The sequence below is a fragment of the Athene cunicularia genome (genome assembly GCF_003259725.1).
Source record: "Athene cunicularia isolate RWA chromosome 8 unlocalized genomic scaffold, athCun1 chr8_part1, whole genome shotgun sequence".
NCBI classification, from domain to species: Eukaryota; Metazoa; Chordata; class Aves; order Strigiformes; family Strigidae; genus Athene; species Athene cunicularia.
This window is the reverse complement of record NW_020799109.1, coordinates 25,563,785-25,581,007: the sequence shown is the minus strand read 5'-3', so window position 1 is coordinate 25,581,007 and position 17,223 is coordinate 25,563,785. Positions and strand designations below refer to the sequence as shown.

At 36.6% G+C, this 17,223-nt stretch overlaps 1 protein-coding gene across 1 annotated transcript in view; it reads right to left on the bottom strand.

Moving 5' to 3' along the window:
• The window catches only part of KCNT2 (potassium sodium-activated channel subfamily T member 2), a 124,675-nt gene that overhangs the window by 64,703 nt on the left and 42,749 nt on the right, over window positions 1-17,223 (bottom strand). The window contains exons 10-13 of the mRNA XM_026853976.1: window positions 14,455-14,635; window positions 12,135-12,299; window positions 10,468-10,604; window positions 6,221-6,284 (exon numbers count right to left, since the gene is read on the bottom strand). Of these exons, the coding sequence (XP_026709777.1) occupies window positions 6,221-6,284; window positions 10,468-10,604; window positions 12,135-12,299; window positions 14,455-14,635 (547 nt within the window). The remainder of the gene's footprint in view (window positions 1-6,220; window positions 6,285-10,467; window positions 10,605-12,134; window positions 12,300-14,454; window positions 14,636-17,223) is intronic.

The window sequence follows — 17,223 nt, the reverse complement described above, 5'->3', positions numbered from 1 at the left end:
ATTCAGCAAAGCGTGTGCCCATCCAAGCCGCAAGCAGCCAGTTTCACCAGGGGAATCCAGTGGGAAACAGTGGGAAACCTTACTAAAGTCAAGGTAAACAACATCCACAGCCTTTCCCTCATCCAAAGAGCAGGTCGCTTTGTCATAGAAGGAGATCAGGTTTATCAGGCAGGACCTGCCTTTCACAAACCCATGCTGACTAGGCCTGATCCCCTGGTTGTCCATTATATGGCTTTCAATGGCACTCAAGATGACCTGCTCCATGACCCTCCCTGGCACCGAGGCCAGACTGACAGGTTTATAGTTTCCTGGATCGTCCTTTCTGCCTTTCTTGTCGATGGGTGTCACATTTGCCACCCTCCAGTCCAATGGGACCTCCCCAGTTAGCCATGATCTCAGGTAAATCATGGAAAGAGGCTTGGCAAGCACATCTGCCAACTCTTTCAGCACCCTTGGGTGTAACCCATCTGGTCCCACAGACTTGTGAGCATCCGAGTGGCGCAGCAGATCTCTGACCACCTCCTCTTCAACTGTGCTGACCTCAGTCTGCTTCCCCTCCCCATCCCCCAGCTCATGAGGCTGGGTGTGCAGGGAAAAGCCAGTTCCACTGCTAAACACTAAGGCAAGTAGGCACTAAGCACCTTAGCCTTTTCCTCATCCTTTGGTACTATGTTTCCCTCTGCATCCAGTAAAAGAGGGGGATTTTCCCTAATCCTTCTTTTGTTGTTAATGAATTTACAGAAACATTTTTTATTATCTTTAACAGCTGTAGCCAGGTGGAGCTCTAGCTGTGTTTTGGCTCCCCTAATGTTCTCCCTGCACAGCTTCACTATATCTTTATAGTCTTCATGAGAGACCTGGCCCCTCTTCCAAAAGTCATGGATTCTCCTTTTGTTCCAGAGATCCAGCCAAAGGTCCCTGTTTAGCCAGGCTGGTCTCCTTCCCCGCCTGCTTGTTTTTCGGCACACGGGAACAGCCTGCTCCTGTGCCTGTAAGACCTCTCTCTTGAAGTATGTCCAGCCTTCCTGGACTCCCATATCCTTCAAGGCAGCCTCCCAAGGGATTTTGTTAATCAGTCTTTTGAACAGGTCAAAGTTTGCCCTCCAGAAGTCTAAGGTGGCAGTTTTACTAACCCCTCTCTTTGTTTCTCCAAGGATCGAAACTCAGTCATCTCATGATCACTGCACCCTAGACGGCCTCTAACCCTTACCTCCCCCACAAGCTCTTCCCTGTTCACAAGCAGCAGGCCCAGGAGGGCACCTTCCCTCGTCAGCTCACTCACCAGCTGTGTGAGGAAGTTATCCTCCACACATTCCAGGAACCTCTTGGACTATTCCCTCTCTACTGTGTTGTGATCCCAGCAGATACCCAGGAGGTTAAAGTCCCCCACAAGAACAATGGCAAGTGACTGTGAGATTTCTCCCAGCTGTTTATAGAAAGCTTCATCCACCTCACTGCTTTGGTTGGGGGTCTATAGCAGACTCCCACAGCAAGATCTGCTTTATTAGTTCTTAACCTAATCCAAACACTCTCAACCCCATCATCACTATACTTGATTTCTGAGCTGTCATAGCATTTTCTTACATACAGGGCCACTCCACCACCTCTCCTTCCCTGTCTATTCCCCTTGAAGAGCTTGTAGCCATCAATTGCAGCACTCCAGCTATGTGATGCATCCCACCATGTTTCTATTGTAGCTACTATATCATAGTTCTCGTGTTGCATTGTGGCTTCAAATTCCCCCTGTTTGTTTACTCTCTTTTCACTTGGTATATACATGTGTCTGTTTACAAAAGCTGGTTATTTGGGGTTTTTTTTTTTACTCACTCTCCCAAATTCCACTCTGGAAAAGCACTCCAGTGGAGAGAAATGAAAAGATAGGTAAGCACTTAAAATGATCTCTTAGATTCAGTCTCTTCATCTAGTATTGGTGTCTCTCTGTTTTACATATGTAGCAATTTCTATATTATATTGTAGTGACTTTAAAAAATGTTCACATTTCTCCCAAGTAAAAAGGAGGTATATATGTATTATACATACCATAAACAGCGATAAATGAAACAAAATTATGTTTCTATTCACATTATAAAATATAGGCTTATTTGGGAGATGAGGGAAAAATACATTCTCTTTTGTGTGCTGTCCACAAAATGAATTGCAGTCAGTGATTAAAATTTACCACTGACACCAATGATGATTAATATAGAGGTGATATTTAAGTTCATGTATCAAAGGCTTTAAGTTTTAAAGTTGGTGTTACAGGAATTTAAGTCATCAGAACTCAAAACAAGACCTTGATTTAATATACATTTTAAAATAGTTCTGTTAATTTTTTTCTTGCCACACATAACTTGATAAATTAGCTATATCTTCCTGTTCAATGCATTGTTCTTGTGATGTTATTAAGGCAGTATAAAAGATTACAAGTATAGTAGTATCATGGAATTTGATTAACATAAGGGGAAAAAAGAAGGTGCAAGCTTGAATTCAACCATCCTTGAATATTCAGAAAGTGTCATAACAAAGCTGTCAGCAGCAGAACTGGACTTTCATATATTTCTATGGCCTATTAATGACTTATTTATAGGATAATACAAAAGAGTCGTCTCACCCCTCCTTGGGTTAAAGCAGCACATGCACTGTTTTCAGACACCTTAGTTTTGTGGCACAACTTGATGTAAACAGACCATTGAAGTCACTGGCTAACTTTGTGGTGTGACACAGACTACTTTTCTATACCCACCAATAAAAAAGAAAAATAAAATGGTCATCCAGACTTAAGTACAATTTGAACTCTCTTTAAGAGTTGCATATGAAACAAATGTCTGTCCTGCTTGCTACAGCAGATGAGCAGCTTACATCTTGGTCTGAGATGTCAAAATAGCATTTGATAGAATAAATTTTGGCAGAGCTTTGTCTTACCAGTGAAGAGAGTTTCTGGCAGGAGACTTTGGAAAGCTGACAAATTCTTGGTCTGACTGTTGGAAGTTCCTACTCCTCCAAGTGAAAAAGGAAGCAACTGACAATTTTTATGAAGTAACTGCATGTCACCTGTTATTGTACTTTTCTTCTGAGCTATAGTTGACATCCATGGATCAGAAGCAACACGGACTTTGGCACTAAAACTTATTGAATAACGAAATAGCAAGTAATGAACAGCCAGTGGTATCCATGGCAAATGAGTAGATCCTCTACTGAGGACTGTAGCTGGGGAGATAAAAACCCTCATTGACTTGGAAAAATCACGAGTAACAACAGCCGTTCTGGTCAGGAATCTCCTGAACACATCGTTAAATTTTATTTTGACAGCTGTCAGACACAGGAGAGGATCCAAGGCACTCCTAACAGTGTGTCAGCTTCTCACGCATGGCAGGGTGAAAAATGAGTTGTAAAGACTGGTATTAGGATGGCAACTGAAATTCCTTCAGCCCCGTGACAAACTAACCTTAGGTACTATGTTACTGAAGTACTTAGTAGTGACTAGAGCTGGAAGTGTAGGAAATTAAATCCATTTCATCTCAAAGCTCTAGGGGGCAGTAAAATAAAATTTAAAAATAAAATTGCATTTTCTACTTGCAGTATAAATAATTGCATAAATAATTGCATTCCCTGTGAAAAGGAAATCTGAACAACAGCAGAAACAGAGAGAGCGAGGTGACATCTTATTTAAAAACTTCAGATGACACTGACCCTGACTGTCACTGCTACAGTTGAGGTACTGCGCCATTTTGACTAGCCAGCCAGTCACCCAACAGAATATTCTGTCCCGAAGGTAGGTAACAGGATTGTGTCTTTGGTAAGATTTGCCAGTTTGTATGCTCCAGATACAACGATAAGTGAGATTTGGTAATGGTCTGTACTGGAAGCTGAAATGTGCCAGGTGCCACTTTGGTATTTCCTGGGGCACTGCCCCTGAGGGCTGAAAGGCTGCCTGGAGAGACTTGTAGCTGGCCACAACTCTGAGACCAAAACTAGATAGTGCTGGCCAGAACAAATGGATGTTCCATGAGCTCTATGTAGAGTCTGTCCTGTAGGACAGTTCAGCAGGGTTGAAAATTGTCCTTTCTTTGTATAAATTCTGGAGAGGTTATGAGCAGAGATGAACAGCTTACCTCCTGTGTTGGTGCAGCTGTCCTTAAAGCCCCACAAACGTACCAAATGCAAGGTAAATCACATGCTCTGCTTGTATGGGATTTCTCATTTCTAACCATTTTACAATTGTCAAGTATATTTTGTGAAATGAGATGTTATAGCTGATTTAGTCTGAACTTCATGGCTAATTTAGGAAAGGCAGTTTGTCTTTTTGATATTTTTCAGTCTCACAGAAGCTCCCAGTATTTTCCCAGGTATTTTCAAGAACTGTTGCTTGTTCTTATCCTTAGATACCCTATCACTTCTGTCACTTCCAAACAGTATACCTGCCTTAAGTGACTATTCCAGGAGTACTTGCTGCCAATTCAGTGACTTCTGCTAGTCTGTTTTGAGGAGTCTACTGCTGATTCATCAAATCTCAAACCGCTTAGAGTTCAGTAAGTTTTAATATTATAGTAGGAGCACAGATTTATTTCTCCATGGCTTTCTGCAAGTGATGGGTCCAGCTGATACTCTACAAAAAACTAAGTTATTGTTGACTGATTTGCCTAGCAAGGAAATAATCCTTTCTTCTTGCTAGCTGCATCTTAGGTTCCTTGTTTTGTTCTTTGTTCTCTGATAAGCCATATGTGCAGGTATGGAAACAACTAAATTTTGAAGGCAGATGAAGTAATTGTAGCAAGTGATAGAGAATATGTTTAAAAACACTGTATATATAATACAAAGCCCTCACTTCCCATTAGTCTATTTTCCCATTTTACTCTATTTTTAACATTTAGAAAAATAATTGCTATTTCTTATAATGTAGCAGCAAACCAGTATTTTTAATTGAGATAGCTTAAAGCATAATTACTGAATTATAAACACTAGTTTAATCTTGTTAGGCAATTTGTAAGCATCTTAATTTAACTTTGTAAGTATTCAGACTTACTCTGATTTTCCTTTGGAGTTGAAGATTGGACTGAAGTGTGCAACAATTTAGCATGCAGCTCATGGTGAAAAATTTAAAGTTGTGTTCATAAATCCTTCCTCAGTGGACTTTTTTCCTGTATATTTGTGATCAGCAGGTAATTTAATTAGTTTGAAGAGTTCTAGTTTTATCCTTTTATCACAGCTATGTGATTGAGCAGAGGCTTGTATTAGCAGTGTTCCTTTGTGGACAGTAATTTACCTGACTGTAAATAACTAGTACCATGGGTAAAACCACAGTTACTTATTTAAAGAATCTTGCCTATTTTTCACATTTAAAATTGGCCAATATGAAAAATGATCAAATACTTTCAGATATATTGCTTATTTGGTATTAGTCACTAATTTATAAAGTTGAATTCAATCTTTTCTTTGTTAGTAGCTAACTTTCAATACTTCAATAGTTCTGAATGGAAATGCCAGTCAGTTGACACAAATCTCTTCTCCAATTTAATAAATATAGTCCTTTGAATTAGGTATCTAGAGCAAACACTGATCTTAGTCCAGGTAATTTGAATAAAAGTTTTTTGACTTTTTGACTAATACCCTTTGGAGTGATTAATGACCAAGTATCAATATCTCTATAACATGCCATGATAGTGCTTATATGGTATTCTGCCATTGTTCCATAGAAAAGGAGAGAATTCATAAAAATTTACTTTATTCAGAAGGAAGATTGGTTTTTTGAAAATACTGTATTCTTACAGTACTTTTAAAATTTTTAAGATTCTTAAAGTAATTTAAAATCTTTTTTTAAAGTCCTGTAAGAATGTATAAATTCTTACCTTTTTTAGAAAAAAGTTTGATGTATAACTAAAATGTGCTGTGAGATCCTAACTTCTTTGGTAGGTAGGTCATGTAATTTATTTTCTGAAAAAGCAGCAGATATGTTATGTGAAATGAGCCATTAGATCATGTTTCATAAATTTGTGGAATCCTGGCCTTACAGAATCCAACAGAAACCTTTTCATTTCTTAACTGAGAAACATTTTCATCATCTTAACTGAGACAAGAAGTTCATTCCACATACAAAATCTCTGTGTAAATCAGCTGATTTTAATCTATTCACAGAATAAGTCTCAGTCCCTGAGAGGAAATAAGGGCAGTAACAGAATAAACAGCATGCACATTCATTTTTAGTTGTATCTTCAAAACTTACAGCTGCTGTTCGGTCCACCTCACAGCGACTACTCAGAATGAAACAAGCTTCAGCGTCATCCATTCTAGAAGGGAGACAAGCTTGTTAAATACCAACAAAATACTTATGTGGATTTGTGTTTCACAGTTTATAGACTTGTATACTTATAGAAACAGAATACTGAGAAAGTTTAGTCTATTTGTTCTCATGCATTATCTGAATGTCAGCAGCAATCACCCTGTGTACTAACTCATGGTGTACCAGTACTTCTTGACTCAGTTCTGGGAAACTTTCTTTCACTGATGCCAGTAGAAGCTGTGCCAAAGTAACAAAATCAGAATGGCCTCAAATATATTTAATTTGCAAAATAAATATTTATCTGCCATGAGTATAAAAGGTGAATAAATAGCACCAGTCTACATAGTGTGTAAGGGTATGATGTACAAGTTATTATTGATAGGAAAGAATGAGAGCAGGCAGGTAACTTAATATGGACTTGCCTAATGATAGCAGAAAGATGGGTAGATGTACTAGAATAATGCATTTGGGATAAGTAACAACCATTTCAGTATACGTATGCATTAAATTAATTAACTATTTTCAGTTCATGGTCTCTTTGAGAGCTTTTAATGCCTAATTGTTCTCTAGTGGGTATAACTGATCTTGTAATAAAAAGAGTAGTGGTGTAAGGGCAGAGAAAAACTGTCTGACTGAAGGTTTCATCCAAGTTTGCTTTTCCTTTCTTGCCTCAAATCTAGATAACCTCCAGTGAATCCTACTTCACTTACTGATACATGGAAGTAAAGAAATAGGGACTTGGTTGACCTCCGTGGGAAGACAGGACTTTCTGGGCAAAGAGAAACAGGATGATCAGAATGGGTTTCCTAGGAAGGGGAAAAGTGAGATAGAAACTGGGGAGAATGAATAGTAAATTTACTGCTCAATTACAGCAACTCCATTCTGGAGTCTGGAATGGGACCCAAGACCCCTAAATCTTTGGTTTCTCTGCTGCTAGAAAATGGAATTGGAGGTTGTTAACAATAGTTTAGGCCATTGGGACCCTAGGCTTAGATTGAGAACCCATTCTTTTATGTACTGTACAAACACAGAACAAAAAGTCAGTCCTTGTCATATAAACTCTAAGTGACATGACAAAGGACAATAAAAGTATAGGTAAACATGGGAAACAGGAATACATGGTGTAAAAATACCTGAATATAGAAATCATCATGGTAGAAAGTAGTCTTACTAGATATCAGAGCAGAGAACCAACTGGAGAGAAGGATGTGAGGGAGAACACTGGGATTACTTTACAGATGTTTCTGAGAAATTCATCCTAGATTGAAGGGACAGCATGGGTGAAATCAGGATGGGACTTGTATGTAATATGTTGTGTGTGTGTGAAAGAGAACAGCATTATAGGCTTATCAGAAGGTTACCTCTCAGTAAGAACTGAGAGTTGCAGGCTAAGTGAGAGTAAGGGGTCACTCCTTAATGCAATATAGAAGGGTAAGACAGGGAAGGACTGCCATGAGACAAAGTGACATACTACATAAGTCATATTTCCAGGGTCTTCTGAAACAAGGGTTCAGGGCGTTGACATATGTCAAGAACATAAATACAGTTTTAAGCTGGGCAAAAATGAGAGCCTGTGTGAGAACACACTTGAAATGGAAAAGTCACTGTAACAAAGGCAAATAAATATATCCAAAATAGTAATGTCAAATGCAGCTTATGTGGAGAAGAAGTGAGGACAGGAGGCCACTTTTGAGTGCTGATTAGGAAGAAACTATATGAGCTATGTAAGCAGTTTCAGCTAAGCATGGGAGCAGAATTGGGAAGATAAGGTCTTTAAAGAAGATGTAAGAAAGAAAATTCAGTGAAATTAAGATGAGATTTTGATGAGAGCTGATGAGGTAGCTGGGATTGACAGTATATATCGATGATTCCATACAGAAATGAAACATCATGAAAACATATTCACCTTTATCCCCACCCTTTTTTTTGGTAACTTCTTGAATCACTTCAGCCACAGATGACAAGGATAATAACCTCAGATTAACATCTATGTCATGAAACACTAATAGCATCTGTATTAAAAACATTTATTAGAACCCAGAGTATCCTTATGACAGAAGTGTTATTAATGTCCTAACAACTGAAAAAGCTTTGTCAATTACTCCATTTTTATGTGCCAGAAAACTGAATCTGAGACAAAAAACCCGAATAGTTCCACTGCTTGAGGATGACAAAAATTAAAGGGACTTTATATATTGAAGAGAAATTTGTGAAAGGACAAAGTATAGGGTAAAGAAAAAGAGTGGACATGAAGAGGATTAAGATTTGTGATGGTTCACCAAAGTGGAAGGATAGAGCGAAAAAATATTTGAGGTCATGACAGAACATGGGAGAAAGCTGTAGGGGAATGAAATCAAGCATTGAAGTGTTACTCACTTTGTAGTGCTAGTCTGCATGGAGAATGAGAGCTGTTTTAATCAGTTGCTGTGTTGTTTCAAATGCTAAAGTAGCTATAAAGGTTCCTGTCATGCTGATGAACAATATCAGTATCAGTGTGATACCTCATGACAGATTTCTTTCTGTTTTCTTGTTAAAGCTGGGCACATGAATACTATTCAGAAAATACCAAAAATTTGAAAAGTGAAGATTCAAAGATAGGAAGCAACAATGAATATAATTTTTGTAAAGTCAAATTGTGTACTAGGGTATATAAAGAAAAATACAGTCTTTAGTTAACTGACTATTTACTACTTATGCAGCCAGCTAACTTTTGGTATTCCTTTACTTTTTGGTGTGACCTTTATCAAGTTATTTTGACACTGCATTTCATGTATATGTATAAAATTTGGTAATGAGACACTTATTTTTATTGTTGTTGCAGGTAACCATTATTTTATTTATTAGAATAAGTTTGCCATGTGCCTTGTTATCTTCTCAGTACATTATGTTCTCATTAAAAAGAAATACAGCAAACGTCTTAGGTACTGGGTTATATATCATATTAAATATTCTATTAAGTTCCCACTACACTTCTTCCCTCAGGAGAGGTTGAAAATTATTCTGTGACAGGTACATTCAATTACATGTTCTGCAGGAAAAATCACAGTTCCACATTTGACTACCTCCAGGTTATTATAAGTGAAATTCAAGATTATGGAACAGCCTAATGTTTCTTCTAATGTGTAGAACAAATGTCAGCTAAGTCCTGACATGAATTTCTTCTTGAAATCAGCGAGAAAGCAAAAAAAGGAACCTCTTTAAAAGAAAACTCCTAATCCTGAAAAAAGCTTTATTGTATTTTCAAGTTTTAAACAGATATAGTTGTTTTTTTCAGTGGCAGAAATCTGAGAAGATAACACCGCTTTCTAGAATTCTCACAGATTAGACTCTTGGAAGTAACTCCCCTGGGGTAGAGAAGGCTGAATGATACAAACACTCAGATAGGTATTGGCTTAATTTTAAACATCTGTAGTAGTTGCTGAATAAATTCTTATAAAGAGTATTGCAGATGAGTTATATCAGTTATTTGCTAAGAATCACCCTTCTCTTTCTTTGGAGAGATTCAAGAGACAATCCTCCTACGTGAATTCCGGTGTAAATTCCTTCATACCTTCAAGTGATTGAGCAACTGGGGGGCGTGGGGGTGGTGTGTTTGAGGAACTGTGTTTGACTGATGTCTTTTGATTAATGTCATTCACTACTAACTTCGAGAGAGGATTTTTTAGAAGTGCTGGAAGTATGTGGTAAGAGAAAGGCCTTGAAAGAAGAGTATATGGAGGTATAGTAGGGTAGTTGCTTATACTACCAGGCTGAATTTAGGAAGAAAACAGATCTGTGCAATGGGTTCAAAGGGGGATAATTATTTTTGTTTACTTTTTTCCCCTTCAGTTGGTCAGGAGAACTACCATCACATTTACCATCCTTGCTCAAGGAACGGAAACAAATTCTATCATTACTGGCAGTTTTGGAATTTTCTGTGCTGCTTTTTTAGAAGAAACAACAGGCGCTCTTTTTCAATACCTTTAAAATTGAGACAGAAAAGACAGTGAAGAGAAATTTGTTCAAATGAAAGCTTACAAATATTTGTTCCTTGAAAACTTTCAGATATTAAGAAAAATTATATCAAAGAGCCTTGCTTTCTAAATGCACATGCTTTCCTTCTAACACACTTTTTGTTGTTTCTCAAACTTCTTTATCAAACGGTTTGAGTGAAACAAAATTAAAAAACAAATCGGTCAATATTTGCCTACTTAGCTCTCAACAGGTCTTGATCTTTTAGTGCTGAGCCTTGCAGATAGATAACTCTTTGGGACCACATTGGGATTTGTAACACCCTTCGGACCTGAGCATCCATCTCAGTAGGACACAAAATAACAACATAATAGTCCTGTCAAAAACATAAGGGAATAGTCATGTTATTTCTTTATGTTACCATTTATTATTGCTAGATAATGAGTCAACAGAGACTCAGGATGTCAAAAATGTCTCTGATAATTCTCAAACTTAATTGACAAAACTTATGTGAATACATGTGTTTAAAATATTGAATTGTTTAGTAAATATGACTGGGCACTTGTCAACTGCTCACAAAAGACTTCTGGGTGGCAACTGAAGTCCATTTAGAAACTTTTTTTTTTTCCATATAAGTAGGTTTTTTTTCAGAGATAATTTACATTTCTGTCATTCTAGCTGGAAAATGTAGGAAGTTTTCAACAATCAAAATGAAACTGTTTTCCCAAAAGTTTTTCCTTTACATTAACAGGCAGATCTAAACTCGTTTCCTGTTCTACAGACAGTTCTTGTTAGGAAAAGTAAGGTTGTTCTGAAGCACACGTGTGTACATATGAAAAGGAGAGATAAATAGAATGTGAGAGGAGAGACTGAGAGCTTAGGACAGGCTTGTCATAGAATTGTTCCTTAGCACAGGCAGACTTTTGCAGAAAGCTTAGTGAATTCAATCCAGTGCATCAATTGTATCCTTCAGCGTCCCATTTCAACTGTGAAGGGAATGTAAGTACTATTAGGACTTTTCTTCTTTGTCTCCAGTGCATCACAGAGCCCGACTCTTTCTTTAGACTAGTTAACTAAATTTTGGATTTCGGTTCATGTTTGCATCTATAAAGAACTGTATTTCTTTGTGCATTTGCTTATGCCTCTTACTACCTAATTATTTGGGGGAATATTTTGGATTTGGGATTTGTCAAATTGCTGCTCTGCAACTTGAAGATTGTGTTTTTGTGATTTTTTGCACTAGTTAATGAAGCACAGTACCACAGCTAACTTATTAAAAAATATAGAGAAGATTTAGGAAGATAAATGGTCTGTAACAAAGCTAATGATAATGAATTCAAATTACTATATCATATAAATAAGCTTTTATATGATCAAAACAAGTCATGTGACATATTTGCATTAGCTAGAAAATACACATACACTAAGAAAAACTCATGTGTAATGCTTCAAAGTCTTTGTCCTTGAAAGTATGTCTATTTATTTATTCATTTCAACAATTACAAAAGGATCTAATCTTCCTGACACTGGCAAATGACAAAGCAAAAATAAGAAAACAAAAAGATGCTTTGACTTGTGAGAAGTCAAAGTGATCCAGTGCCAAAGCAACAGGAAAAATTAATTTGAATAGTTTTCATTTATTTTCTATTTTGGGGTAGAATATAAGGAAATATCTGCTTCTTAAAGGACTGGCATAATTCAGCAAGACAGTAATTCTATCTATTTATTCGATTTACTTCAATTTAAAATGAATGTTTCCATACTGTATCTCAGGTTCTTACTGCAATTATAGATTCCCAATTCAGTCAGCTATTTCCAAATTCAGTTTTACAAATTAAAGATCCTTTCAAAAGTCTATCTGCAAAAAATCAGTGGTTTGTTTCCTTTTTTTCTTCACTGTAAGTACCTGCAATCTGGGGTGAGCATAGAATTCATTTAAGAAATCCATAAGTAAGTCAATCTTCAGAGAGCTAACACACAACACAACATGTTTTTCCGTCTGAGCTCTGTGTCGACTGTAGTTACCACCAGACTTTTGTCTCTCCATCCACAAATATGCCAGCTGTTCAAACTGCAAGAGATGGTAATTGTCAGTGAAATACAGACAAGTAGACGCGCAGTACAATGGCATCATGACTTAACAATGTTGCATTGTTCATCTCATACTTCTGTGAAAAGCTGCCCTTAGTCCACAACATCTTTTTGTTTGTAAAAAGTTCACTAGTATGTGTGTGAGATGAATAATAAGAGTGACTGAAAAACATGGCAGCAGAGCCAGTATCTACCACACACAAATAGCAGAGTAAATCCATTAAAATATCATGACATTACAGTAAATCTCAAGATTTTAGAAAAAAAAATAAATGAAAGCTATACCTTGTTTCCTTTATTTATTTTGTACCTCTGAGCTCTCTTTTTCCAGTGCCATATGACATAAATGCTTCCCTCAAATGAAAGGTTACATTTTCACACACTTAAGTGTATACTGGGAGTATAGATACTCAGATAGAAACACCGTTTTACCCAGGTTGGGCAGTAAATCTTCTCAGAGACTTTATAATGTTCTGAAGGTGACCTTCTATACAGTGTCATATCTGTCTTATAAATTTAGATACACCTTAAATACACATCAGCTGTTAATACAGCATATTTGCCTTTGTCAGCAGAATATATGCAGGCTAACAGTAAACTTCGCTCTACCAGTCCAAATCCTTTAGACTAAAGAGAATACTGCAACAATCAACATACAAACACCATTTTAAAGCTTCTTGTAAGTAATAATGTGTTTAATACTGAGCTTGATTTAACAATATATCTGGGATAGCTGCTTTTTCTCATTCAAGTTCAGCTGATGGAGAGACTGAATCCAGAATAATAACTGATTTCATATCATAGCAGGACAAAAGCTCAGGAGAGAATGCCTCCCACATTCTGCGTATGGAAGATTATATGAAGCCCCATTATCACTACAAAGCTGTAAAATAAAGTAGCTAATAATAGGAAAACTTATGTGAAAGGGCAGTAGATTCCAGGTTATTTACTGGTAATGCAGAGCACTTATGCCTGAAGTGCATATCAGAACTACCTGAAAGATTGAATTTGTATTTCCTAGGATATTCCAAATTTCTTAAACAAAGCATATTTTAGTTTTCAATAGAATATATATTTTGCTAAATTTCCACTGAGTGGCAATATAATTGTGTTAGTACATATGTCTGTGTATGCAGACGTTAAGTATTTGGATATAATTAACGTGTTCAAATATTTTCAGGAAAATTAATGCTGAAAGCATAAGCTTTCAACCTCCCAAGGTTTCTGTGCTGTCTGCTCACAGTGAGCTTTAGTTCACTGTCAAAGAAGCAGAGTCTGGAAACTACGGCTCTATGAATAACTTTGGAGCTTTATGGTCTAGGAGGTCTACTCTAAGCTTTGATAAGCATGCACAATGTCTCCCCACATCCCCTTTTTGTGTCACGTCATCTGGGTGATCACCATGTATGGAACAGTTAACATCTTGGCAGGGCTTCCCATTTAATCTTAGAGTTTCTGTCATCAGGCCTCATCTAATGAGCTGGGAAATGTTTGGTAAAATTTAGTTAAACTGATTGACTCCTTGAAATACTTGGGTTTTCATAAATCAACCTTTTCCCTTTGAAACTGTTAGAAGTCCTCAACTTAAATAAGCATCAAAAATTCTTAACTGTGCTGTTGGTTCTGTGTGTGCGTGTACAGACATACACAGCTGTGAACCCAATTTGCTTGAGTTGCAGGTTTAATGAGATTTTTTTTCAAGTTAGCACTGAGCTGTAAGAGTAAGAGAGGAAGTGGAGAGAACCAAGATTAGAAACAGGGAGAGCCTGCAGAGGAAATGCTATACTCATAAAGAAAGTGCTGGCTACTGTTATTTTTTTTTTAAATTGCTCCCTTAATAACAAGCCCATATTTCAGGATGAAGGAAGGGCTCTGTGGTACAAGACAGGAACAGAAAGCTTTCACCAGCACTTGGAAACTGTTATTAGTGTTCTGTTTTTTAGTATAAATCTACACTATAGGAGAACCAACAAAGGAAAAAGGAAAAAAAAAAAATCTGAAGAGTACAGGAGGTATAGAAGATGGTTATTTTTTCTGACAGTTTATATGCAGTAATAATAGTAACAACAAATTACTTCAATTATTATTCTTTTGCTTTAAAAACAATTCTAAAGAGAAGAAAAATCCACATTTACCTGTATGGGCAACACCACAAGAGCAACACAGATCATAATGACAACAAGCAGCTTTGAAGGCCATATCTTGGGTGTAACATCCCCAAAGCCCACAGTGGAAAATGTCACTATGCAGAAATAAAGGGAGTCAAAGAGAGTCAACCTGTTTCCTGCTCGTTCCAGATGCTGAATTCCACAAATACTATGTAGAGAAGAATGAATAAAGACATGAAAAATAAAAACTGTACTTAGGGTCAGTTCAAGTTTGATGATTATATGTGCAGAGAACTACTTTTTTTCAAATTTCATAAATTGCTTAGCAAAGACATTTTTTCAAAGAAGAGTAAAAATTAGTATCAAAGCAAAGTATGTTATTAATACAATTTTCAAATGTCATTTGTAATAAAAGAAACTCATTTTTTCATTATTTCAATATAAGACTCATAACTTTGTTGCTAGGTTTTGCTCAGTGGCTGTTGTGAGGGAGAGGTGGTATATAGAACATGATAGACTGATGCAATTCCTTTCTAAACCAGAACGAAACAGATGGTATATAGTTGCCACCATTCAGAATTTTTTATAAACATCTTTTAACTTTTTCAGGGTGAGTTTTCTGGTATGTCCAAGAAAATGTACATACTGCTTTCTTTAAATCTATTGCTCTTCATGGTGGTCTGTCTCTTACTGTGGTCAGAGTTACTAGGATGAACTAGTTATGAGAGTACGAGTTACATACTAGAAGGATAATGTTGGTACAAATGGGTACTGACTGTCTAGAATAAACTGAATGTGAGACTTGCAGGCTATCGAACTGTCTGAGGAATAAGTGTCCCAGGTCAGCCTTCAGGTAGAAAGTGGAAGATATCGACTGGTATGATGATTCTGCTTGCTAAAAGTACAGAATAGAAACGTTAAGGCTTGGTTGTCTTTGATAGCAGAATGAATGAAGTTCATTCCTTTCAGTCTTATATTCCTGTGAACAAGTAAATAGTAGACCAATTTCATGGGTAATTATTTCTCTTGTAATCAGCATGATATGCTTTTCATTTTGAGAAGCAGTAGCAGAATCTGTCCACAGGCCTTACTGCTATTTCATATGTTACAGATTTTTAAATTATTTTACTTTGAAAAAATATGTAACAATAAAGAACTTCCCAAGCTTAAAATATGATCTTCTCTAATACAGTAGAATTACTTTGATTGGTTCAGGCTTTTAAATTATATTCACCTATATGAAGAAAATCAATGTGTGAACCACTCTGAATAGTGTTCTCTTCCCCTTGGAATTAGCAAAATGATTTCTCCTCAGAGAATTAGAGAAATATTTGATAAATAATATTGTATTCCTTAGTAATTATTCTACATACCAAAGCTGATTTCTTCATATATGGTATCCAGATGGTAATAGTCACTCATTAATATCTGCCATGGTAAGATCTTTGCATCACCAGGGAGACCCTGTGTTTATAACAGCTTTAGCAGTTGTTCTTCTGTTCTCTGTTCTGTTCTCCCAAAATAATTTAGATGTGGGCAGTGGCATTTCCAGAACATATGGATCAAATTCCCAGTTTCCTCTTCACAGTTCTAGCATTTGTAGTTTTCACACATTTCAAAATGTTCTAAAAAAGGCGGGGGTTTTTTTCTCCGTTGTTTGCATAAGTTTCATACTTCAGTCAGAACTGATACTTTTATATTCCTATCCAATTTGTCCCACATTTTTCACTGGAGTTGTACTCTAGATCTTCCATAATTTCACTATGTTCCCAGTTTTTCTTTTTTTTTGACAAAAAGGATAATTGTATTTTTCTCCCTGAAAATATTAACAGAAGGACTATAAGGATTTATGCTAATGAAGCTTTCTTTTGGTCTCAGAATAAGGAAGTGTTTCAGCTAAATCCTTTTCCAATGTTAATTTGAAATAATGGAGAATACTGCAGGGCGTCCAAGTACGTAAAAAGAAGCTATTTTAATATCTTTATTCACATAAGTTTATGTAATTTTAAAAGCAGAATAGTTATGGATTTTTAATTCTTCATTGTTATTATTCCTTATCACCTTGGTCCATTTTCTTCTTTTTAGTTGTCTTTTGTGGGTACATCTCTAAAACTCATAGCCTTGACTTTAGGAATGAAGGTCACAAGGGCCAGGAGAGCAGCAATTACACTGAGCCAGTGATGTGGGTCCCACATACAGGACTATTATACCACTCCACTAGGTGTGTTAAATATCTGCAGATGGGTTTGTATTGAAGCATAATACATGATCCTAACATTGTCAGAAATGTATTTTTTCTGATGCTGGCACCTGTGAAATTGTTTGGTGTTTGTATATGCAAAAGGGTCAGTTTTACTCTGTATATGGTAGGGTGGATAAATTTGGTACCCTAGGGGTTTTTTACATTTTCAAGGAATGAGAATTGTTTCTTTACTTGTTGTTCTTTTTGTAAAATCTTAAAAAAAAAAAAGCCAGCCCACCCAAACATACTTTAGCTTAACTGAAATAAATTAATATATCATGAAACATTTCAGCCTTTTCTAAGTGAACAGTAAAATTCCCACTGAATTCAGTGAGACCAACATTTCATTTTATCAGCTGTACTGCCTTGTAGTCCTATATCTTCCCATTTCTTGAAGCTATCAAAATAATTTTGTGCCTGATCCAAAATGTTGTGGATTCAAGCTGTTGCTCATTGAACTCAGTGAGCATGAGCCAGAGCTTCTCAAATTTAGTTAACAATATTAAAGTCAGTAAGACACAGGAGCTATTTCTTCTTTGCTGAAGCAGAAATTC